The sequence below is a fragment of the Mangifera indica genome, unplaced genomic scaffold (assembly GCF_011075055.1).
Source record: "Mangifera indica cultivar Alphonso unplaced genomic scaffold, CATAS_Mindica_2.1 Un_0059, whole genome shotgun sequence".
Taxonomy (NCBI): domain Eukaryota; kingdom Viridiplantae; phylum Streptophyta; class Magnoliopsida; order Sapindales; family Anacardiaceae; genus Mangifera; species Mangifera indica.
Window position 1 is genome coordinate 26,597 of NW_025401151.1, and position 25,447 is coordinate 52,043.

The 25,447-nt window shown below is 33.0% G+C and overlaps 3 protein-coding genes across 5 annotated transcripts; 2 read left to right on the plus strand and 1 right to left on the minus strand.

Annotated features, from left to right (window-relative positions):
- The first annotated feature begins 1,921 nt into the window (after positions 1-1,921).
- On the plus strand, positions 1,922-14,215 carry LOC123207107 (endoribonuclease Dicer homolog 2-like). Its single transcript, XM_044624360.1, has 23 exons — positions 1,922-2,310; positions 2,552-2,609; positions 2,824-3,001; positions 3,175-3,288; positions 3,838-3,972; positions 4,988-5,072; positions 5,163-5,227; positions 6,287-6,427; positions 6,880-7,008; positions 7,093-7,222; positions 7,310-7,409; positions 8,249-8,444; positions 8,520-8,680; positions 8,831-9,049; positions 9,179-9,405; positions 9,482-9,753; positions 9,851-10,275; positions 10,377-10,477; positions 11,285-11,481; positions 11,944-12,153; positions 12,449-12,859; positions 13,001-13,279; positions 13,509-14,215. Exons 2-23 carry the CDS (start codon positions 2,554-2,556, stop codon positions 13,857-13,859), a joined length of 4,182 nt encoding a protein of 1,393 aa, XP_044480295.1. The 5' UTR covers positions 1,922-2,310; positions 2,552-2,553; the 3' UTR covers positions 13,860-14,215.
- A 1,227-nt stretch (positions 14,216-15,442) lies between these two features.
- Positions 15,443-20,441, plus strand: LOC123207108 (peptide chain release factor PrfB1, chloroplastic-like). Of its 3 annotated transcripts, none has more exons than XM_044624361.1 (8): positions 15,443-15,719; positions 16,070-16,129; positions 16,615-16,835; positions 17,330-17,533; positions 17,853-18,068; positions 18,616-18,802; positions 18,966-19,268; positions 20,166-20,441. In XM_044624361.1, exons 1-8 carry the CDS (start codon positions 15,560-15,562, stop codon positions 20,228-20,230), a joined length of 1,416 nt encoding a protein of 471 aa, XP_044480296.1. In that variant the 5' UTR covers positions 15,443-15,559; the 3' UTR covers positions 20,231-20,441. The 3 variants fall into 3 exon arrangements, with proteins under 3 accessions (XP_044480296.1, XP_044480297.1, XP_044480298.1); XM_044624362.1 differs by lacking the exon at positions 20,166-20,441 and adding an exon at positions 19,822-19,955 and having other exon boundaries at positions 15,444-15,719; XM_044624363.1 differs by having other exon boundaries at positions 15,579-15,719; positions 16,074-16,129.
- Positions 20,442-21,095: 654 nt separating this feature from the next.
- On the minus strand, positions 21,096-24,867 carry LOC123207098 (ALA-interacting subunit 5-like). The gene is made up of 7 exons (XM_044624352.1): positions 24,801-24,867; positions 24,411-24,469; positions 24,219-24,293; positions 23,138-23,254; positions 22,301-22,371; positions 21,916-22,213; positions 21,096-21,389 (listed from the first exon to the last, which is right to left on the minus strand). The coding sequence occupies exons 1-7, from the start codon at positions 24,865-24,867 to the stop codon at positions 21,096-21,098; spliced, it is 981 nt and encodes a 326-aa protein (XP_044480287.1).
- Between the last annotated feature and the right edge of the window lie 580 nt (positions 24,868-25,447).

The following is a 25,447-nucleotide window of genomic DNA, read 5'->3' on the forward strand; positions in this document are numbered from 1 at the left end:
TCTTTAAAGTTCTGATTCATATCACATAGGTCCTTAAATTTTAAGCACTACACTTTTGATACACAAATCAGAATAGTTTTTTTTTTTATAAAAAAAAATCTACTCACATTTTTTTCCTTTTTTAATAATTTTTTTTTGGGTAAAAATTATTTGCTCCAAATTTATTAAAAGTCTGTTAAGGACACAAAAAATAAAAAATTTTGGTTTTGTTAATACATATTTTTGCAAAAATATGTTACAATTTTTATTTAAAAAAATAATTCCAATTAAAATAAATAAGATTTCGAAAAGTTAAAATCTGATAATTTTATAATTTTTAACCAAATTAATGTTCAATAAATATTTTTAAACCGAATTGGCTTGGTTTTGAAACTTGAATAAGTTCAGTTTAAGCTTAACTTGAATTTGTTTAAGTTGAATTAGAGTCAGAAGAGTCTATTCATTTCTAAAATCGAATTAAACTCTAATTAGAAGGAGTTTGACTTTATTTGGCTTGGAAGGTCAAGCAATGCTTCGTAGTTTGAAATAATAGTTAAAACAATATCATTTTGTTTATTATTGAGTATAACGATGTTGTTTTTATCAATGAGTCACAAATTTGAGAAACAAATTTGAACTATATATATATCATGAATTAGAATTGAACTTCAAAGTTAGGGATCAAACCAAACTCAAACTAATTTTAACTTTAATTTGATAAACTCGAGTCATCATATTTTTCATTCAAATCAAATTCGAGTCAAGAAGTGTTCAAATTTAGTTTGATTTGTATCCCCCATAAATACACTCTATCTTATTTTGAATTGAAATTCTAACTTAGTTCGAGTTTTGACAACTCGTCGATGTCACAACATTGAAGCTCTTCTTCTTTTTTGATGATTCTTCCACTTTCCATCTTTGACAATTATTCATCTTCTCTTGCAACTCTTCTTCTCAACACCAATTTCACCATTCAAGCCTATGCTAGCCGTTTTAAAATTGAGTCAAGCTTGAGTTTGACCATTATTTGGGTTTTATTTTATTTGAATTCAACCGTAGATAAAATTAAATAAAAAAACTTTTCTTTCGTTTAAATATTAAAATATTTAATAAATTATCTCATTGCTCCACTTAAAATCCTTAATGCTCTCAATCATGGTTGTTAACATCGTATAATATGATATACATAACATATAGGTGAAGAATGATACACATCATAAGATTATCCGAAAATTAATATAATATATAATGATAATTTTACAAATACAAACCAATACAATTTTTTTGACAAGTGATTACATGACAGAAATGTATGAAAACTTTTCGAATTTCTAAGGTGTTTGAATATTTTCTAGTAGAGGTGTTCAAAACCAGTTAATTGAATTAGTTTGACATTATTTTGAACCGTATCAAATTTTTGACTCAAAAAAAATTATAAATTAAAACTAAACTGATTTATAGATTAATTAATTTTAAATCAAATTAAAAATACTAATAATTGAACCAAATTCTCTCTTAACCAATTTTAAAACAAATTTCAAAGAATCACTACACTTTATTTTCTTTCAAATTTTAAAAAATCAATTCGATAATTTATTAGTTTTCATTCAATATTTCAAAAATTGATTTGATTTAATTAATTGATTTTCAAAAATAAATAATTCCGATAACAAAATAAAAAATTGGTGTTATTATGTTCTTAATTTGGCATATGAACCCTTTTTTTATTCTGGTTTTTGGTTTAAATATTGATTCAATTTAATTATTGGATAATTTTAAATAATTATTTTTTATGATGTGGAAATAGAAAATATTTATTATTATTTTTGTAAAAAATAAGGTTATCTATTTATTCCTCTACCCAGCTTCGTTTCGACAGCCGTGCTCTCAATAGCAAAAATATTTGACATCATCATCCACGGTCTGTCAGTGTACATACTTTCCGGGAAAACATTAAAAACGCTTCCTTTTGAATTTTGATTTTATATTTTTAATTCAAACTTTCTGAAAATAGAATGGCCCACTTCATCTTGTCGTGTTGCCCTGTTGTGGAAAAGTTTTGAGACTTTTTGTTTTTTAACTTCTTGCTGTCAAAGCCTTGCTCAAGAAGTTCCTTCTGCAGGAAGATCAATTTTTTGTTAACTGTTTCATGGTCAAGTGCTTAAAGAATCTCCCTTTTTACATGTTTGTCTATATATTGCAGTAACTAGACAGGCAAAGGAGGAGGAGAGGAAGAAGAAACATATACTCATTATTGCTTTACTGTTTTGATTATTGTTTTTGAGCTCATCGTGTACATCTCATTACTCTTCATTGTGTTTGGACTTGCTGGTTAGTTATGTTTTCTCTGGTGTTTGGTTTCTCGATTGGTTCTCTTTTTTGGATATTAAATTAAGCAAGAGTGTTGGTTTGTTTGAATGCTGCGTTTCATTTGTTATATTGTTTCAAACGTATGTGAACTTGTTATGAAGTGATGAATGAGGCTACGTGGGTTTTGGGATTTTTGTTTGTAATTGTGTTTGGTTTGAGTTTTTTAATGGGTGGTTGATTGGTTGATCTGTTTTGAATGTAGCCATGGACATGGTCACAACTGAACAAGGTTCTTCTGATCCTCTTCCATTTGCCAGATGGTGAGTTTACCGATTACTTAATCTTGGTTCTGAAGATAGCTTTGTTTGGTTGATGAGAAATGCTAGGGAAACAAAAGAAAATTAAGGGTCTGTTTGGCTATGCATTCATTTTGTGTTTTGTGTGGGTTGAAGGGTTTTAGAATTTATGGTAATCCTTCTTTTTTGTTGTTTTTTGTTTGATGCTTTGTGGATTCTGTGTACTTGGTTGTTGTAGTTATCAGCTGGAAGCATTGGAAAAGGCAATTAAGCAGAACACAATAGTCTTTTTGGAGACTGGTTCCGGGAAGACTTTGATTGCCATAATGCTTCTTCGACACTACGCTTATCTTCTGAGGAAACCTTCACAGTATATTGCTGTCTTCTTAGTGCCCCAGGTTGTTCTGGTCTCGCAGGTATCTAATCTGTAAAACTAGAATAAGTTTTTTGAAATGTTTTAAATCTTGATCTTCCATCTATGCCAAAAGTTGCACATTTGGAACTAGTATGAATGCTAAAGCTGTAGCTAAAATTAAAACAATTTACTTCTGATTTGTCTCTTTTTTATGTTTTTGTTTGCCAATATTAGCAAGCGGAAGCTATAAAACTGCACACTGATTTAAAGGTTGGAATGTACTGGGGCGAAATGGGAGTGGATTATTGGGATTCTGTGACATGGAATGAAGAGATAGGCAAACATGAGGTGCAGTTTTTTATTTGCTATGTTTCTGAATTTAATGTTCATTTAGTCTTCTGTTATTGGAGGCTTTGTTTCCGATTTACTTGTTCAATCAGCAAAATGACTGAAATGATTTCTTGATATGGTGATTGAAACTTGTCAATTGATCTGGTGATTGTTTGATATACCCTTTTCACATGTCAAGCCGGCAGGAAATTAAACAATTTCTGTTCCTGATTTTAAGAGCTTATGTTGCCTTCTCTTTTCTGATCACTTTCTTTATTTTCATGTTTTAGATATTGCTTGATCCCTACTCTGAGAAGATATGCATTAAAAAAGCCAAAATTTTCAATCTAATATGTTTCCTAACTATTTTAGGCAATTCTAATCCTTCTTTGATGATTCTTAGTTTAATAATTGACTTGCAAAAGCTTTTTTTTCCTTTACTCATGCATTAGGTTGCAAACTTTTCTTTCTGTATTTATGCATTAATTTTTGTGACAATGCTCTAACATCATGAATTTTAGGGATGGCTTATGCAGTCAGTATTAATTTTCAGTTTCATAATTACAGGTAATTGTGATGACACCTCAAATTTTGCTAAATGGCTTGAGGCACAGCTTTTTAAAACTTAACATGATCAAAGTTTTAATTCTTGATGAATGCCACCATACCAGGGGTAAATACCCATATGCTTGTATCATGACGGTGAGTTATACTGTTTTGGCTTATTTTTCTTTTGTTTCCATTAATTTCCTATATTATAGTAAAATACTTATGCACTTTTAAATATTCAATCATTTAGATTGACTGATCCTTAATTTTTTGAAGAATAAAACTTGTCACAAATTTCATATAATGAATGATCTGTGCAGAAGGAATTATCTCAGTTCTATATATTCATGTATCGGTAACGTTTTCTTTTAGTTGTAAAAGTATATCTTAGTTTCATGAGGATGCACTTTGAGATTCATGTACGATACATACATCATTATAAAAGATTGTTAGCTTGTGTTGTAAGATTTTTCTATTTTGGGGATATGCGATAATTTTACGTGTGGCAGACCTCAAAGAGGATTATATTAACTATATTCCGGATGCTATCTATTGATAGGTGTCTTTTATTTTCCCTTATGATAATGCAGGCTGATTTTATTTACAGTATCTAATTTATGTCACCACTTTTGTTTCATCAGACCATTGATAAAGCAAGGTCCAGACTCTGAGTGCGATCCTGTGGGCATACATAAGTGACTTCAAGCATTTTTTTGATGGATTGAAATATCAAACATGCCACTATTATATTCATCTTAAAAATTATTGAAAGGATGGAAACAAAAGAGATTATCAGAACTTTCTTAATTTTTTGTGGCCAGATTGATCATTGCCTAAATTTTAACTCTTTTTTAGTAATTTATTAAGAGTTTCTTTCTAGCTATTAAAGGTATCCTTCTTGAAATCTCAGGAAACTATTATATGGTAGTCAATATTTCCTATGTTATTCTTCTGTGGCAAGTTGATGGATTAAGATGCCAAAATACATCATTGTTTGAGATGCATAAATCATCTATAAGCGTCATATTAGCATGACATCACTATATTATTCGTGGAACTAAAATTATATCCTGCAAGTTAGCGTTTCTGTATCATGTTACAATTTCAGTATCTTATCTTTCTATGTTGAGTATTTCTGCATTGTCATAGAAATTCTTTTACTTTTCAGGAGTTCTATCACCCCCTATTAAAATCAGGTGAATCTGATCTTCCTAGGATATTTGGGATGACTGCATCTCCTATAAAGTCTAAAGGTAGTGTCAATTTAACAAAATTTAACAATGTATAGTTTGCTTATAAATATGGCCTCTTAATCTTTTTTTCCTTCATTTCTCTTGGCCCAGGAGCTAACTCGAATCATGGTTATTGGGAGAATATTGATGAACTTGAGACTCTTATGAATTCAAAGGTTGCTGATTTCCTTTTTATTTAAAGTTACTTCTTTGTTGATGTGCCTATGTATGGATATTTGCGTGTGTATTTAAACCTGTTTTGATTTGTCCATCTTGGTATGAACATACAAAACATATATAGGTGGCATGGCTGTTGACACCAATTATTCTATTGCTGTTTAATTATATTATGGCTGTTTAAATGAATTATTGATAAGGACCTCTGTTGCTCTTTATGTGACAATTTTAATATCCTATGTATGCTGAAACTAGTCAAGTGACACAGCCCACGGTCTCCTTATTTATGGTGCAATTAGGGTTAGTTATTTTTGAGGGTGTTCTATGTTAGTGCTTAAATACTATTGCTGGGACCTTTCCTATCAGCTTAATCTATTAGGTCAAGTGGTTTCTTAACAGTCTAAGCAACTAATTTCATGTATCTGGGATAATTGTTTCAAAAGTTTTAGAACAAAAGGAATTTTGAATAAGAAATTGATGAGAAAAATGTGACTTCATTTTACCCTTATTCTATTATGGTTAAATGTTCTAAGAGATTTACAAAGTGGGAACATTCCTCTTAGCTACCATTTTGTCTTTTTTTTCTTGTGATCATCTTCTATATATGTTTGTAGCTCAAATGGAAAATTTTCTGTGCTTGTCTCTTCTTATTTTTTTCATAAAGTTGTCTTCCATGGTCCAGAAACTCTTGCAGGGGGAAGTGCTTGTGCATTGCTGATGTTGTTCAATTTTTCTGTGCGTATGACTATTACTTTTGTGCATATATTATAACTCCACCTGGAAATATTAAGAATTGTCTTCTTTGAATGATTGAGACTACTTTGTACAATATTCAATTTCCAATGTCTATTTTCTGGATGTCAGTGTTCTCGGATGTTGTGGAGTGTATTAATCTAATGATCTGATGATTTTGCATAACTAAGGGGCCGTTAATTTTGGTTCATCTTGAAGTATCCTTTCTGATATTATATATTCTATCTTTAGGATGAAATCGCATTTTATGGTGTCTTTATTATATAATGTGATTACTGATGTCATTATTCTCTTATGCAATGAAGGTTTATACATGCAGGAGTGAATCAGTAATTGCTCAATATATACCATTTTCGACTCCAAAGTTCAAGATATATAAGTATATTGAATTTCCATATGCTTTATATGCTCGCTTAGAAGATGAGTTGAATTCCTTATTATCAAAGGTGTGTATTTTCAATCTGAAAATTTAAGTTGCAAGGTTCAAGTTTATTGTCTCTGCATTGTTAGAAATATATTATTCTTTTTCTTAGACAGGTTTTCTACGATTCAATTTTTATTTGGATTTTAAGAATTTTTCTAGAGTAGTGATGGGTTCTATTGAATAATTTTATAAATGGCCTATAGTATCAGGTTTTCTCTGCAATGAGCCAAAAAGCAATGATGATTTGCGTGGCAGTGTGTAGTATAAAAAATTTGTTGCACTGAGGTGATTTCATTAGTTCCATAGATTCTGCAACTTTGATTTAGAATTGATCTTACTTTTCTCTAGATGCGTGTCAAGAATTATAGAGTTTCTGTACTTGTCTCCTCTGAGAAATATTAATTATTCAATGCATATCATTATGATCTATGGTTTCTTCTATGGGGTTATTGACAATGATCTATTGCTTTTCAGCATGAAATTTCTCTGAATAATTTGGATCTTATTGACACAAAAGCAGAGTCTATAAGGAAGAAAGTATTGAAGATACATTCAACTTTGTTATTTTGTGTAAAGGAGCTTGGTGTTTGGTTGGCTTCGAAGGTATATACTCTTTCTTCACTGCCATTGGTCATTTGTATTGATATAGGTTTGTAAGAGATCATTGCTTGTGCATTTCTGTAATAGGCTGCACAGAGCTTATCACGTTACGAGAATGACTTTTTTGCATGGGGTCATTTGGATGTCCTCGGTGGGTCAATTGTTAAAAGATTCAGTTCGGATGCTCATAAAGTATTTGCCACTGTCATACCATCAGGTACTTCTCCAACTTAGTGAGAGAATTGGCAGAGACTTAATGTGTTATTCTTACATTATTTCTTCTTTTTCTTCATCCTAAATCTAGGACCAGGGTGGTCCATTGGCAATAATGTTAAAGTCAACGTGGATGCTGGACTTCTAACAGAAAAAGTTGCTTGCCTATTTGACTCTCTCCTTGAGTACAGGTTGGCATGTGAGCATGACTGTTGATCTTCATAAAATCTATTTAATCTTGCTGTATGGTCTATAATTTCGAGTACTCAATTAAAATCCTCTATTAATATTCCTTTAATCTGTTCCAGCTCATAAGAGTGCTGATATTCTAACATGTATGTAAAAATATTGAGGACCTTAACATAATGAAGATCTGGAGATGTTTTTCACAACAATTCTTTTGTCTGATTATCTATACAAATGACATAGACAGTGGAAATAGAACAGATAACGGAAAACCAAGAAGTGATAGGTGCACAATGCATGCTCTAAATTGGTAATTTGAGTCAACTTGGGGTGAATCCTAGTTGTTGCCAAGTCTCACCTCAGGAATTAAAAATTTAATGAAGATATTGCAATTTTTCTGGTAAGTCTTTTCCAAGAGTGTTAAAATTTTTGGTCTGTTGTTTATTTCAAGTTGAGGCAAGAAAAAAATTAAGTGACATTCTGTTGGAGAACCATATGAAAGCACCTCTAAAAGTATACATGCTAACTAAATCTATGCTGTGTAGGAATTCTTTTCGGAACAACCCTGGAAGTTTTTTTGTTTACTGTTTCCTTTGCTAGGAAAAATGCTATATTACATTTGGCATGGTAGAGTGTTGACCTGATGATTGTGTGTCTCAATGCCTTTATTAGATTGCTTGACCAAGTTTACTAAACCTGTATTATTTAAGTTGTAAAATTTGCAATATGTTAGCAATCTTGAAGTCATTCTGGATGATTGAAATGATTGGATATGATATAATTTTTTCTTTTTGTGTAAAGGAGAATGCGTTGCTGAGGTTGCTTATCTCTAATATAAATGCAGGGCTTTGCAGGACATAAGATGCATAATTTTTGTGCAAAGGGTCATTACAGCTATTGTGCTTGAACCTCTACTAAATGAGTTGCTTCCACAATACTGCAGCTGGAAGACAAAATATATTGCTGGAAATAATTCTGGGCTGCAATGCCAATCCAAGAAAAAACAAAATGAAATTGTGGAAGAATTCCGTCAAGGCCTTGTATGTTAATATGTAATTTCGTTCAAAGTATTCTTTGTTATGCATGTTTTGAATGTGAGAATGACTTGTTTGTAGGTGAACATCATTATTGCAACATCAATACTTGAAGAGGGTTTAGATGTTCAAAGCTGCAACTTGGTTATTAGATTCGACCCTTCAGCTACTGTATGCAGTTTCATACAGTCCCGAGGTCGTGCTAGAATGCAAAATTCAGATTATTTATTAATGGTGAAGAGGTAAGACATTTATTTATTTCATTTCTCGTAGAAACCGAGATATATAATACTGCTGTCGGAAGAGTTTGATGGTGCCCCTAAATGTTTTATATATTGAATTTATCCACCGATGATAGATTAGTATGTTTCTGACTTGCCATAATTTTATAGTGGGGATCATACTACTCGTTCCCGGCTGGAGAATTATCTTGCCAGTGGAGAAATAATGAGAAAAGAGTCCCTGCATCATGCTTCGCATCTTTGCTCTCATCTTGGAAATGGTAAGCATGATGAGGACTATTATTGTGTTGAAAGCACTGGAGCAATCGTGACACTCAGTTCAAGTGTTGGTTTGATACACTTCTATTGCTCACGACTTCCTTCTGATGGGTTAGTCATTTCTAGTTCATATTGCAAATGCTCCTAAACTCTTCATTTATGAGCTTATTGTTAAAAAAAACTGGTATTATGGCTTAATGCAGTAATTTGTATCTCTTTGTTGGCTTTATTTTTCTGTAGATATTTTAAACCTTCTCCAAGGTTTGTTATAGACAAGGAGATGGAGATTTGCACACTGTATCTTCCCAAGAGCTGCCCTATACAGATTGTTCAAGTTCGAGGTAACGTTAAAACTCTAAAGCAAACTGCATGTCTCAAAGCGTGCAAGCAACTCCATCAAATTGGTGAGTTAACAGGTAATCTTGTTCCTGAAATGGTTGTGGAAGAAGCCGAGGCACAAAAATCTGGTAATTTTTGTTGCAACCTATAATATGAGTAACTTTAAACTTCATTATTTCCTTTATTTAACTTTTTAATCTACAGAGAACGATCCATATAATGACAAGCAACCCATTTACTTCCCACCTGAACTTGTCAATGAGCAAGCTTACATAGCCAAGACAATGTATCAGTGCTACTTAATTGAGTTGAAACAGAACTTCAATTATGATGTTCCACTTCATGATATTATCCTTGCCATGAGGACTGAGCTTGAGGATGATATTTTGAATGTGAATTTTGATATGGAAGTTGATAGGGGTACATTGACAGTCAGCTTGAAGTATGTTGGATTTATTGAGCTTACCAGAGAGCAGGTGTGGTATCTGGTTTTATTCAATTAAGCATGTAAATGTGTCCTTTTTCTTTTGTCTTTTGTTTTGTAAATTTAATCTTCCCTTTTTTTGTTTGCAGGTCCTTAATTGTAGGAGGTTTCAGATTACTATTTTCAGAGTTCTTCTGGATCATAATGTAAAAAAATTGGCAAAAATTTTGGATGGATTTCAACTAGGGAAGAGTCCTGAGGCAGATTATCTTCTGCTCCCATCCACTAACTCACATCAGCCGTTGATTGATTGGACCTCTGTCGCTTCTGTTTTATTTCCTTGTAACTATGGTCCAAAGGATCACACAAACTGTCCATCGGAGGGAAATGCTCATTTTGTGGAGACCAAAAGTGGCCGATTTTGCGTTTGTATGATTCGAAATTCTTTGGTCTACACCCCGCACAATGGTTACATCTATTGTATCACGGGTATTTTAGATCATTTGAATGCAAATTCACTTCTAACAATGAAAGATGGAGCTGTTATCACATACAAGGAGTACTATAAACAAAAGTATGTAGTTATTAAATGTGGGAATATGCAATAGTCTATTCTCTTTTCATTCCACATTTTAATGTAGATACGCAACCTGAATCTTACACAATACATTGCAGGCATGGTGTCCATTTATGTTTTAACGAAGCAATATTGCTGAACGGGAGACACCTTTTTACTGTGAAGAACTACCTTAATAACAACAGAAACAAAGAGAGAGGTATAATTTTTTCACTTTTGGGTTTTATAGAGGTAAAGTGTGCATGAAATGATCTGGATTTTCTGACATACTCAATCTCTGAGTTACATTACTTGTAGTCAAATCTTTTTTTGTCAGAAAGTATGGTTTTCCTTGTTTGATCGACATTAGATTGATGAGTGTCAGTCTTTTTGGTTTCGTGAGTTTGCTGTCCAAATGTCTTAGAAAAATAAACCCTCTTTGTTCATTTTTTTCTTGCAAAGCATAAGTATGCTTTTCTGGATAGGCAAGGTTGACCCCCGAGTTTTGTTCAGGATTTGACTAGGGTAAATTTTGTTCTATATTGCTCACTCTAAGTATTATCTACCAGATGTTTGTCTGGTACTAAACCAAAATTATAATCTTCAGGAGTTTTTAGTGATTCCAAAAAACATGAATTGCCTGGATTGCACTTCAAACCTGTCTGGAATAAATTAAAATTTGAATCGCATTATTGGGATTGGAAATCTTTGGTTTATGTGCTTTTGATACACTAAAAACTACTGCAGAGAAATGTGCTTGATGAGTTTACTTGAACAGTCAGCGCACCGGATAACACAGTTGATCCTAGATATTTTTGGCATGTTCAGAACGATAATATCACTTGTGGAGTCAAGTTAAATCTTATTGACCAACCTACTATTTTATCTATTACTTTTCAAAATATCAATTTATTTTATGTAATTAATTCTTGTGTATGATGTCTTAGCAGAACTAATAGAGCTATCAAAATTTTGGAATAATCATATTTGTTGACATAAATTGATCCTTTGTTTGTTGTCTTTGCAGATCCAAGTCATTTAACTGTTGAATTGCCTCCTGAACTATGTAAAGTAATCATGTCTCCTATATCCTGGAGTACATTTTATTCTTTCAATTTTGTTCCGTCTATTATGCATCGTTTTCAGTCTTTGCTCCTCGCTATCAACTTGAAGAAGATGCTTTTGGATGATTGTGTGCAAAATGTTACTATTCCAACTATGAAGGTACTTTGCTCTACTTATGTGTACAAAATTTGTGGCATATACAAAATCTTGGGTAGAATTAACTCAATTATGTGGCCTTCTAAGAAAAAATGCAATTCAACGAAGTTATTCTTAAAATCATTGATGACGAATTCATATTGATATTGAGAAGCCCTTTGTTGACTATCTGTACGAGTTGAGTACTCCATTTTAGAACTTACTATAATATGAATCATATTTCAGCATGGATGTTTTACAATTTTTGGTTGGTATAGGCACTGCAAAACTAAACCACTATCCATTAACATCAAACCGAAGACTGTCTATTCAATAATCTAATGTGTGTGGATTGAATAAATTTATGTTGTTTATTGAATCTCTATATGAAATATTTTATTTATAGACTCTTGTTTCAGCTGGGCTAACTCTGGTGTTGTTTCAAATTTTTGTTTGAATTTGTGCTAACCCAACTCTGCATGGTAGGTTTTGGAAGCAATCACAACCAAAAAGTGCGTAGAGAGTTTTCATCTAGAATCACTTGAAACTCTTGGAGACTCCTTTTTGAAATATGCGGCTAGTAATTATTTATTCATAAAACATCAAAATAATCATGAAGGCCTTCTGAGTGTTAAAAAGGACAGGATAATTTCGAATGCATCATTGTGCAAGCTAGGGTGTGACCACAAAATTCCGGTAATTTTTTCCTCAGATTTGTCCAAAGTTTTCATGTGCATCGATGTTAGCTATTTTCTTATTGCTTTTTTCCATGTGAGCTGTATATGCCCCAATTATAATAAGCTGTGGCTCCCTGAGCTAGCCCAAAAGCTTTGTAGGGTTTATTTGAACATAGACCGCGAATTTTATATTGGGTGTTAAGGGTTTGGATGGCTGTGAGCTTGAGAAGTTTGATAATTATTGTGTTTATTTTCATTTATAGTTGATTTGATTTGCATCTCCTCCATACACATGGATTCTTCATGGAATGCAGGGATTTATTCGCACTGAACCCTTTGATCCGAAGAGTTGGATAATTCCTGGTGATAATTCTGGGAGTTATTCATTACAGGAGGAGTTACTTTCTGATGCAAGAAAAATTTACGTAAGCAGTAAAAAGACGGTAAAAGGTAAGACTATAGCTGATGCAGTGGAGGCACTAATTGGTGCATTCATCAGCACGGCCGGTGAAAGTGCAGGAATACTATTTCTTAGTAGAATAGGCATAGATGTAGATTTTGTAAATAGACCATATCAGAGACATTTCCAAATTCGGGCAGAGAAGCTTATTAATCGCGCCCATTTAGAGTCTCTGCTGAACTACAAATTCCATGATTCATCTCTATTGGTGGAAGCCCTAACCCATGGTTCTTACATGCTTCCTGAGATCCCAAGTTGTTATCAGGTACTTCTACATCACAGTAACTTTTCTACCTCTCATACATAAGAGTGCGACTGCTTTTGTGAACAATATTTTGTTTTCTGATGAATGTTTTGTTTTCTTAGATAACTTTGGGCTTAACTACTTGTATTATCTTCTCTGCAGCGGCTGGAGTTTCTTGGAGATGCTGTGTTGGACTATATTATTACGATTCATTTATACAACAAATATCCAGGAATGCGTCCTGGTTTAATTACTGACATGAGATCTGCTTCTGTAAATAATGATTGTTATGCACAATCGTCGGTGAAGCATGGATTACATAAACATATTCTCCATTGTTCACATGAACTGCACAAGCAAATACATGCAACAGTGGAGAGTTTTGAGAAATCACCTTTAGGGTCTACATTCGGCTGGGAATCTGAATCGTCTTTTCCCAAGGTTAGTCATTTGCACTGATATGTAATTTTTTTGTTCATTTTTATTCTGCAATTTTGTTCATCTTTGTTTGTGTTATCATGGATGTTTGAACCGTAGAGCTTTAACATTGATCGGTGGAGTCTTAACAAAACAGGTTGTAACATAGACTGCCAAATTGTATACCGAGTCAGCTATGTATTTTCTACTGTACTTTTGACGTTCATCGAACAATTTTCATAATTGTTAATAGGTACTCGGAGATGTCATTGAATCTCTGGCGGGGGCAATATATATTGATTCGGGGTACGACAAGGAGAAGGTCTTTGAGAGTGTAAGACCACTTTTGGAGCCTTTGGTTACTCCTGAGACGGTGAGGCTTCAGCCAGCAAGGGAGTTGAATGAACTCTGTCAAAAACAACATTTTGACTTGAAAAAACTCATCCATACTGGAATTAACGTTGTCGCTACTGTCACTGTAGAGGTTGAAGCCAATGGGAGAGTATTTAAATATACTTCTACTGCTGATGACAAGAAGACATCTAAGAAATTAGCTTGCAAAGAAGTTTTAAAGTCATTAAAGGAAAACATTTCCATAATGTAAAGTCATGGAAATGGTTTTGGGTGATTGTTACTAGAATAGAAGAACAAAATATTGATGTATAGCACAAGAACAGGTTAAATTCCCAAATGAGAGTTACTTGTTTTCTTTTGCTTTAATGAAAACAACACCCTTGAACATTTTTTCGCATGGGCACCAATATGCGAAGAACGTATGAGGGTGTTGGTTTCTTGGTGAAATCAAGGGTGAAGAGTTGTTGAACACTTTTTTCATGTCGGTGTCCATGTTATGATGATTTTGCATTGAGCAGTGAAAATATAATAAATAATGTTGTTGGAAGAACAAATGATTCGATTTTATATCGAACAATCAATTTAAAGCTCTAATTTGAGATTGCCTCTTTTGAGTTGATTCGTGAATTCTAGTTAGACTATAATTAGATCCATCTTTGTTGATAACTCTTGAGCAAACATAACTCATCAAAGAAAGTTCAAACCAATTTGCCGAATCATGATCACTAAAAAATTTATAAGTTACCTAACGTTAAATCGAGTAATAATATTTCCCACAATAATAGTTGGGCACTAATGGATTAACGAGTATAAACATTTGAGTGATTTTAAATTAAATATTTAAACCATCAAATCATATAATGATATGTTAATTTTTTATATTCATTATATTATACTCTATGGTTTTAAATAGTAGATCTAACCGGTCAGTTTGATCTATTTAACTCTTTCCTATTAGTAAGAACGGTTTTGATTTGTTTAAAAATAGTTTTTTTAGTTAGATCACATTGAGCTAGATAGTTTGAACAATATAAAAACCAATTTAAAAAAATTAATTATTGGGACTTGAAGAAGATCTTATTTATCAATTTTGAATATGCCTACCATTAAAGTAAGTGTATATTAATGTTAAAATAATTCAAATTATATATTTAATAATAAATTATATAAAATTGTTTTGAATTTTATTTTTAACCCGTCAATTGATCCGACCACCAATTAATTAGTTCCATCAATTGAATAATAAATTATACAAAATTATCTTAAATATTATATTTAAACGATTAACCAATTTAACCATCGATCATGTAGTTTGATTGTCGATTAGATCAAACCACCCTCTCCAGCAGATTGACATTCAATCCAGCTCAAAAACCATTGTTATACCCTACATTCTAATTAACTTCACTTTAAGTACAATGTATGTTAGGTACATCATACATTACCACGTAACTTGCCTAACAAACTTACGGTTGTTTAGTTGGAGTATTTTAAAATTAATTTGATAACCTATTTAAATAAATAATAAAATTATGTACGTAAATAATAATATATTACTATATGATTGAATGTTGTTCGATCTCTAATTTAAAATTATCCAATCATATAATGATATGTTATAATTTATGTATATAATAGTACTCTTAAGTAAAACCATATGTTAATAATTTTTTATTAAATCTAATTCAACAAAGTAATTATTTATATTTATAAATTTTTTTAATTATAATAATAATAATTTATTAACTATAATCTTCTATATAATTTTATGATAATTTTTCGTAATAAAATATTATCTGAACAAAGACAGCCTTGGGGTTAACTTTACAAACTCATCCAGTTACAATTTGGCGGGTAAATCTTTGTTTCACCTCAATGCTCAATCCCACCGCTTTTCTTTCTTTTCTATCCATTTGGGTGTTGTTTTTTGTGGGCTAAAAAGCAAAGGCCATGGACGTTCTTGCACGACCTTTCTTCAATTTAACCTCCATAGTAACTGCTTCCAAAACTTCTCACACCCATTTCAATAATAGATCAATTTTTCTCCTTCCTCAATTCTCAGCTCTCCCCTCCTTCACTTTCTCCACTTCTTCTCGTTCCCTTTCTCCTGGTACGTCAACTTCAAACTCAAACCTTTATGTTTTGGCTTAAGCTCTGCTTGTTCTTTCTAATTCATCTTTAACGTGGTTAATTGTTTATCCTTTTGCTTTTTTTTTTTTTGGTGGATTCGAGTTTGGGTTTTTGTTAGTTTGTGCAAATTATTACTGTGTTCTAGTTTTGTTTTCCTTTGAGTTTTGGCTTAAGATTTGTGGGTTCTTTGCAATTTACCTTTAGCTTCAGCGGATTGTTTTAATTTTTTGATTTTATTTATCTAATTTTTTGGTGTATGAAATTTTGGGTTTTGTTTGATTGAGATAATTACTAATGGGTTCTTTTTGTTTTGTTTCGGTGTTGAACTAGTTAGACATGCAACGCCAGAGAGCCAATTGAGTTCTGATACAAGAGAATGGGTAATGCAAGGTATGTTATGAAAGTTCGAAGTAATGTTCTTTGTGCTAAACATTTTAAAAGTAATTAGATTGTGTTAGGTTTTAAACTTGATGGAAAGGAGAGTTATTATTGCGCATACTGCACAGGGATGCCTTTTGGTAGGAGTGAACTTGTTATCATGTCAATTCTGAGATCCATTTAAAGATTTTGGGACTGAAATGAGTGCTTACTGGGGCTTCAAGTTTAGTTTTTGTCTGCCTTATTTTTTGAGGACAGTCCAAATGCAATAACTTTGAGGTGATTCATTGCTCCAATGCTGTGTAGAATAGGATTCCGTGGAATTCTTTTTTTTTTTTTTTAAAAGAGACTGTCACATGGCCTTTTTGGCTTTTTCCTTCTTAAAAAATCATGTTAAGCAATAAAATATTGGTTTTTAATCTAATAAGACTCGTGTAGAGCAGTCTTGGACTATCTTATCTGGTTATAATTTTCTCATCTTCTGGTATTGCTGACAGATTTTTATAACTTAAGAAGGGATGTAGAGGCTGTCTCAGCACGTGTTGAAGAGATTAGAGCTTCTGCTGGTTTGCAGCAGTTAGAACGAGAACTTGCAGATTTGGAGTTGAGGACAGCTGATAGTTCATTTTGGGATGATCGTGCTAAAGCTCAAGAAACCCTGCAGGCGTTGACTGATGTCAAAGACAGGATAAACTTGCTAACTGAGTTCAAAACCAAGGTCCCATGAGTTTTTTTATTTGTGCTTTGGTTTATTGTTCCATCCTTTTTCTAACTTCATCACTTTTATTGCTTTTAGACTTGTTGAGATTCAGTATGATTTCATTTGTTTTGCACTACAAGGAAAGGCTAATAATTGAAATAAGAGTTGTGACAGGGGAACTGGATTCTTTTCTAAAAGGAGATAATTTAGTTTTGCCTGGTATTTAATTTTAAGTTGGTAGCAAATTGACCATATTGAAGAGTCTTTGTTTTGGTGTTCTCAAGTCCCTACTGGTCAATTGATCAACTGGGGTAATGAGAATGCTACTTCTACTCAGATTAGATCTTGTTGCATAGCCGATATTTATTTATGATTTTGCATGCAGTTTTGTTTTAGTTGCAGATATTTTTCTATGATTGTATGAAAATGAATCTTCCATATCAATTCACTGAATTCTCTTCCCTTCATGCACATTTTGGATATGACATTTAGATATTATGCAATAAATGCAGGTTGATGATGCTGTAACTATTGTTAATCTAACAGAGGAGATGGACTCAATAGATGCTGGACTTCTTGGAGAAGCAGCTGGTATCATTGAAGAATTGAGCAAGGCTTTGGACCGATTTGAGTTGACCCAACTTCTTTCCGGCCCCTATGACAAAGAAGGTGCTGTTATCTCTATCACTGCTGGTGCTGGGGGAACTGATGCACAGGTAAATAGTTTTTGATCTTTGCGGTAATTACCAAATCTATTTTTTCATTTTTTTATGTCAGATGGAAGTATTAATCTGTGTGCAATGCAGCACATGGGGGCTTGAGCTTTGCCCCTAATTTCTCTCAGTTTGTCATTAGTCAATTGGGGTCCCTTCTCAGAATTTTAGAAACTTGAAAGGCTAAAAATATGATTTAAACTTCTCCCTTTTTGGTTACCACCTACGTTTTGAATTGGTTCTTTTAATTTTCAAGAAATCTGAATAGTTGAGGGTTTTGTTTTTTTTCTTGTGTAAAAATCTTTGATTATTTTCAGTGCAGGATTGGGCTGATATGCTTCTCAGGATGTATGTGAGGTGGGGTGAGAAGCAACGATATAAGACAAGGGTAGTTGAGAAATCTCCTGGAGAAGAAGCTGGGATTAAGTCAGCTACAGTTGAAGTGGAAGGCCGCTATGCTTATGGTTATCTGTCTGGGGAGAAAGGAACGCATCGGATTGTCCGGCAGTCTCCTTTCAATGCTAAAGGTCTTCGTCAGGTAGTTTAATCATGTAAAGTTTCTTTTGGTTTTATCTACTCAACAAAATAACGGAAGCTTGAAATGATACATGCTTTTTAGGATTCACTAGTGTTTGAAATTGAACTTCTATTAGAAACTGACTGCCATTGGTTGGGAGTTGGCATGTATTATTAGTACCTTGCAGCGGATTTAGAATTGGCTGTTTTGGCTTCTATCTCAATTTTCATTGAGAAGGAATTTGGCTGAGTAACATTAATTACCGGTCTGCAAATCTAATTTAAAATTGGCTGTTTTTGGCTTCCTCATACTGGACTAAATCATACTTTTACCAGTTTTGCCTTCTCTTCTTCAAGGGTTACTTTTAGTTATAGCCCTGAGACCCTGTCTGTGTATGCATACTTTTCATGGTCTTGTTGAAACCTTGAATTGTTTTCACTGTGAAGTATCCCAGAAAATAATCATATTTCTGCATGATGGAGGTGTATATAGTTCAACGCTCTATAAAAGGATTATCATTCAAGGGATCAATGTTTCATCTTATGTTTCAACCTGAACTTACACGCAGACAAGCTTCTCTGGCGTTGAAGTAATGCCTCTTCTTCGTGAAGAGTCGCTTGATGTTGAAATTCCTGAGGAGGACCTAGAAATTAGTTTTTCAAGGGCGGGTGGGAAGGGGGGTCAGAATGTGAACAAGGTTGAAACTGCTGTTCGGATTACACACATTCCCACTGGCGTTAATGTTCGCTGCACAGGTATTCTTTGCTATGACCCCCACTTTTTTATGCCATATTTTAGAAACTTTTCATGCTTTGATTTTTCCTTCTTAAATTTCCCAGGCACCATTTAAATTTTTAAGTTTATATGAACAATGTGAGATATTCATTGTTTGTATTTATATTCTTAACATCGTTGCAGAGGAGAGATCCCAGTTAGCAAACAAGATAAAGGCTCTCAGTAGGTTGAAGGCGAAGCTGTTGGTCATAGCCGAGGAGCAACGAGCATCTGAAATCAAGCAAATAAGGGGAGACACAGTGAAGGCTGAATGGGGGCAGCAAATAAGGAACTATGTGTTTCATCCATACAAACTTGTCAAAGATGTACGGACCGGTTTTGAGACATCGGATATATCTTCTGTAATGGATGGTGAATTGGATTCCTTCATCAAAGCATACCTCAAACACAAATACAGTATGTCAGTTTCTCTCACCGCTAGTGATGGTAACTAACATTTTACTGATTCTCAGTTGCTCATTTCGCTCATCTTTATATCGGCGCAAATTGTTTAGGCGATAGTAAATTTAGTAAATTTCATTGTTATTCTAAGTTGTTTTCATCTCTCTGATGCTATCAAGTAAATTCTTTAGCTGCATTTTCTAAGGGTTTGAAATTATGAATTACTCTTCAGAAATTCTAATATCTCTAAGGTTATGTTCTTATGTAAGGATGTAGACTCCTTTCTGTAAGTTGTTGCATATATTAAACTGTAAGTAGAGGTGGATTTAAGCTGAACAAAGCTCAAGTAGGCCCATAAGGGTAGTTGAGCTCAATCTTGATGAGTTTTGAAGGACATGCTATTAAGTTGCTTGGGTGCGCATAACATTGTTTTAAGATTTATTTATACAATCAGTTAATTATAGGACAGAGTTCTGAATTAAACTTGATGCAATGAGTGAATTGCCAAACAAATAACAAGAAAATCAAGTTTCATGTCGAAAATACTTCACGATTCATAAGATGTATCTGTTTATGACTTGTTTCTGAATTTTTATAGGATTCAATAGATGAGAAACTTGATAATAATTCTCTTGTTGAAATATTTCCTGGGAAGATTCTGAGACAAGTTCAAGCCTTAAATTATCGTCATGTGAAATTATTTGTTCATCCAAGAAACGTGAGGAAGTGGGGGGTGGTGGGGGGGAGGGGAAGAGGGAGAGGGAGAGAGAAAGGCTTTTTTTTTTTTATGTGAAATTATTTGTTCATCCAAGAAACATGAGGCCGGGGGGGGGGGGGGGGGTGGGGTGTGGGTTTGGGGAGGAAGAGGGAGAGAGAGAGAGGCATTTTTTTTGGCGCGAGTGACAATCCAAAGTCTAAGTTTCGCCTGGGTTTCTGTTCCAGGACAAGTAAGCTGGATCCCCAAGTGGCCTGCACAACAAAGGAAAACATCTCATTACAATCAATAGATGCGGTCTTCTAGCAAGAAGAAAGTAGAAGGGGTGGATTTGGTCCAAGTTGGCTTGACTTGAATACGCAACTTAGTCTGAAAGAGTTGATCTCGAGCTAGAATGTCAATTAGGCAGCTCGGATCGATATCATTTTTTGTCTATTGAGTGATACTATTTCATTTCGCAGATGATATTATTAACCCTTATAACAATATTGTTATTGACCCTATCAATAACCCTATGAAGATATTATACATCAACTCGATTGAGTTTAATCATAATACCTCTAGTATTATGATTTCAATCCGAGCTCAAGTTATAGCTCTAAACTAGATGTTGCTCGGTTTGGAGCGAATTCACCCCACTTATATCGTCATTCTATTACACTGACTTATTATGACATGATACAACAATCTTACCTAGAGGTAACAATGGGTTGGCATGACCCAAATTTGGTATGGTTCGCAAATTTGTGGGTTGTGCCAAGACCTTGTGAATAAAGTGGGTCATGTTGGGCCCTCCTGTAGACCCATTGGTCGGCATGATATGGCCCACAAAAATTAAATAATATGAAAATATTAATAACAATTGAAAAAATTATTTTTGTAGGGTCTTTGTAGAAAAAGGCTAACACAATCAATTTTGTCATGGATCTTGAGATTTGATGGGTCAATACAAACATACACGACACAGTCCATAACATGTTGAGTCTTTCCATTTTTAGTTCAGCATGATTTGACCCAACTCACTTTCACCTCAAGTCATACCCAAGATTTTCTCCTTAAAAAAGGATTTAGATGAACCTTAAAAACCATTTGGACATACTTTGTTTTCACCAAAACACAAATGAAAGCAGTAACTAAGAGTCAAAGAAGAAAAAAGCTCACCTTGGCTTGATAACATACAAAAGAATGAAGAATATAGCCAAGAGCAAGCAAATTGCCCCCACGGTAATATAAGCCAAGCCGATGAAATTGTTTTTCCCACCAATCCAACTTGTAGTTGAGAGCACAAGGCTCTTTGTGCCTTTAAAACCATATGTGTTATAATTGTTTTCTATCACAACTGTAACCATGTCGTTAGCTTGAAGGTCCTGCTCTATTCTCCCGTACAGTTTTCTGAATGTCGGTAATGTTGCCGTGCGCATCCAGACAATAAGATCCTCTTGCTCACTCAACTGTTATGAGAAAAATAGTCATTAAGAACTTAAAAAATATATATATATATAAAAAATTTAGCAATTTACGGTTGGACCCAACCAAGTTGGCTCGGTTTGGTTTAAATTTGAACTGAGAGCATTGGTTCGTTTTTTAAACTAAGCATAATTCAAGATAAAGAGAGTTTGATTCAATTTGACTTACAAACTAAGTAGATTACTCGATTTAGTTTGAGTTTGACTCATGGTTTGATTGAATCATGTCAAATAATTGTCAAAAAAACATCATTTTACTTATTATTAGATAAAACAACATTATTTTATCAATAAATCGTAAACTCGAATTACGAATTCAAACTATAAATTCAAACTATAAATTTGAGCTCTCTTGTGACATTGTGTACCAGTTCAAATTGAGTTTGAACTCAACATTATGACTTCAATCTGAGCATGAATCAACCCCAGACTCAGATTGAATCCTCCCCTACATGTTACTTTATTCTCGATAATAATGAATTATGCCCGATAAAGAAACAAGAGTACTTACAGGTTTGCTTGAATCAAGTTTGGCACCTCCAACCTGATCGGTTTTCTGGAAATTTTCAGGAAACACATTGTGTCCGAATTTATAATTCTTGTCACTTCCCCAAGCAATGTCCTTTTTGTTAACTTGTAAGGACTTGCCTTTCACTGAGAAGCCATAAGTGTCATTGAACAGACTCCAAGCTACCAGGCCACAGGGAACAATCGGAGATTTATCAGTCGATTGGGCTACCGGTGCGCAAGTTGATATCGCGTTCTTGTCTCCATAGTGCAACTGCTTGTCGCTTCGGCTTTTCACAAATCTGTCAGCAGTTAAAACATCGATTTGATCTCAAACAGTTCAAATCGAATCTGCCCTTATAATGGTCCTTTTTACAAGTAGAACTTACCGGCGATGATTTTGGTAGAAGTTTTCAAGCTGATAATAGATGAAAACAGGACTTTTCATCTGCTTAGGAACCTGGAAATATCTACTTAATCTAGGTTAGCAGAAATAAATCATACTGGATTAGAATAAATAATATTTTGCAATGCTATTTACACTTAGAGAGTAGCCAGGTGATGTTTTATTATATAATTAGATATTAAGTTATCCTTAATTCAAAATCAAATAATCACATGATAATACTTCATCTGAATACCCAATTGGGTACCCAAAACTTGGTGTACATAGTTTTATTGAACTTGAAATTGGAGAAATGATTATAGAATGTTGAAGACTAATACTACTTGTACTAACGGATGAACACTGACAACTGATGTATCATTATGTGATTGAGTGATCTAATTATTTATTCATTTTTAATTCAAAAATATTTAATCACATGATAAGAGGTGGATTCAATCTAAGCTGAGCTTGGGCTAGCTTGAGCTTGCTTTAAAGCCATAATACCCAAGTTGAGCTCGCTTGAGTTGATGCATAATGTCGTTAAATGGCTATCGACTGGTTCAACAGTATCGTTAGAGGGGTAAACAATGGTACCGATATGATAAACACCGTATCACTAGATAAATAAACGAGTTAATCTAGAATTGAGCTGCCAAATTAAAGCTCCAACTTAAAGATCGACTAGTTTGAGCTAAGCCAGCCCGGATTATATTTATCTCTACACATGATAACATGTCATCTCATTAATACTCGTCTGTTAGTATATGAAGTATTACTTGAAGCAGAAGTTTTTAGGATTAGATTAATAAATTAAAGAAAATTTATTTGAATGTCTTACAGTTAAACTCTTAGTACAGGTCTTCTTAGTTGAGCTACTTTGAATGAATTCAACCATTTTGTTCTGGTATTCTGAAGGAAGACAATCAACATCATATCTGTGGATAATTTCCACCACCTGAAAGTAAAAGGAGAGCAGTTTTATTAAAAGAAGACATAACTATGATTCATTCATACTTTGTATACAAATATAAGTAAAAATATTAATATATTATTATGTGTTTGACTTATTTTAAATTAAAGATAAAATAATATCTAACTATATAATGACTAGTCAATATTTATACCCATATTTGCTAAATTATTGTTCTTTTACAAACGTTTAGCCAACTTTCTTAAGGTATATTTTAAGACCATACAGGTTAGCACTAAAATTGTGAAACTACTTGATGTCAGAAAGTGTAAGACTATATGCGCTACAATGAGTACTAATTTACGTACAACTAATGACGTATCACTATGTGTTGAGTTTTATTTTATCCATAATTCAAAATTATATAATCACACAGTTACGTTTTACACATTATTGGTGCACATAATTTGATTGTGTCAGAAAACATAAAATTTCATTTTTTTTTATTGATCTTGACTCAAATAAATTAATTTGGCTTACGCTATCTGACACAAACAATGAAACACGACCTAGAGGGAAGACGACTAATCCCACAATGACACTTTCGTTACATTCCATCAAGTTCTATTAGTGACACTTACATTCTATTAGGGTTTTTTGTACACTAACAATAGGTACAAACACTAACATATTTTTTATGTGATTGAATTTCTTTAAATGATTGATAAATAAATATTTAATCATGTAATGACACATCAGTATTTATACCCGTGTTTATACCCATTCTAACATCAAAAAGGAAAAATTATTGTTCTTTCACAAGCCTTTAGTCAACCTTTTATAAGGTAATTTTTTAAAAGCACACATGTTACTGCTAAAATTATGAAACTACATTACGTCTAAAATAGTAAGGCTATATATACTACAATAACAAAAAAATTTATGTACAGACAATAATATGTTAACATGTGATTGTGTGCATGTCGATAAAATATCTAATTTGGCTTACGCTATCGGATGCAAACAAAGAAACAAGGCCAAGAGGGATAAAGATTAATCCCACAGCGATAAATGCTGTGATAATCTGAAACCATAAAAGACAATAAATCAGAAAAAAAAAGTAAGAATTAAATACCACAAATTAAGGAAAAAGGGCAATGTTGATTATATTATTAAAAAAATTAATTTTGAAGCTACATACAGATGCTGGCGTTAGAATTAGCCTGTTTGCAGGAAGCTCTTGCTGGGAAAACCTTGAATCTGCAATAAATTATGGAACATTTGTTCATAATTTGTTTGTTAAATCTCGAAAAATCTCGAAGTATTATATCTTATGATTCTTCTGAATATATGTTACAACCGGAAACAATCCTTCAATATCTTCGTATTCGTTTATTACATATAAATCAAACAAAGGAAGAAAATTTGAAGAATTTGATGTGAGAATTGTGTTAATTTCAGAGAAAAATTTTATGATACCTTTGAAATTTATTCTAGGAAAAAGAAACACACATTGTAATAAATATATATTGTGAATTGTTATTAGAAAAAATAAAGGAAAAAAAGAAAAAAAATTAAATAAGAGACTTACATACTGGTTTCTTGGATTTAGCTACAGAAGAAGAAGAAGATGAATCAGTGCTCGTGGCTCCTTTCATCTTCGAGATCGCCACCCTGATCTCACCTCTGGGGAAACAGAATATAGTTTTATGGAAAATTATTATATTTTTTAGAAGACAAAGTCAAGAAACAAAAAGAAAAGAAAAAATAAAAAATAAATTTAAGGGAATGTTTGCTTCTAATTTGGTTCTGTTATTTTAAATTAGGACATTCCAAAATAGTAACTAAAAGCATATAATAAAACAATTCCAAATTAATAATAGAATAAATAATAAGGAATTAAGGATCGAGGAAGTTTTATCAAAAAAAAAAAATGAGAACGATATTTCTCACCTGTTTTTTGTTCCAATGACACTTTCACACCTTTGAATTTTAAAATTGACACTTTCCCATATTTAGTTAGATTTTATTAGTGAAATTCATTAATTTTTAAGATAGACAATAAAAGGACGCAAATATACTTTTTATAACCTTTGACCATTATTAAAGCTGTAAAACACATTGTCCTTAAAACTTTATTAAAAAATGAATGTAAAATTGTAAAACAGTCGACAAGGATGTATGTTGCCAACGACAGTTAAGATAGTATGATTACAGTCAGAATCGCATCATGTCAAT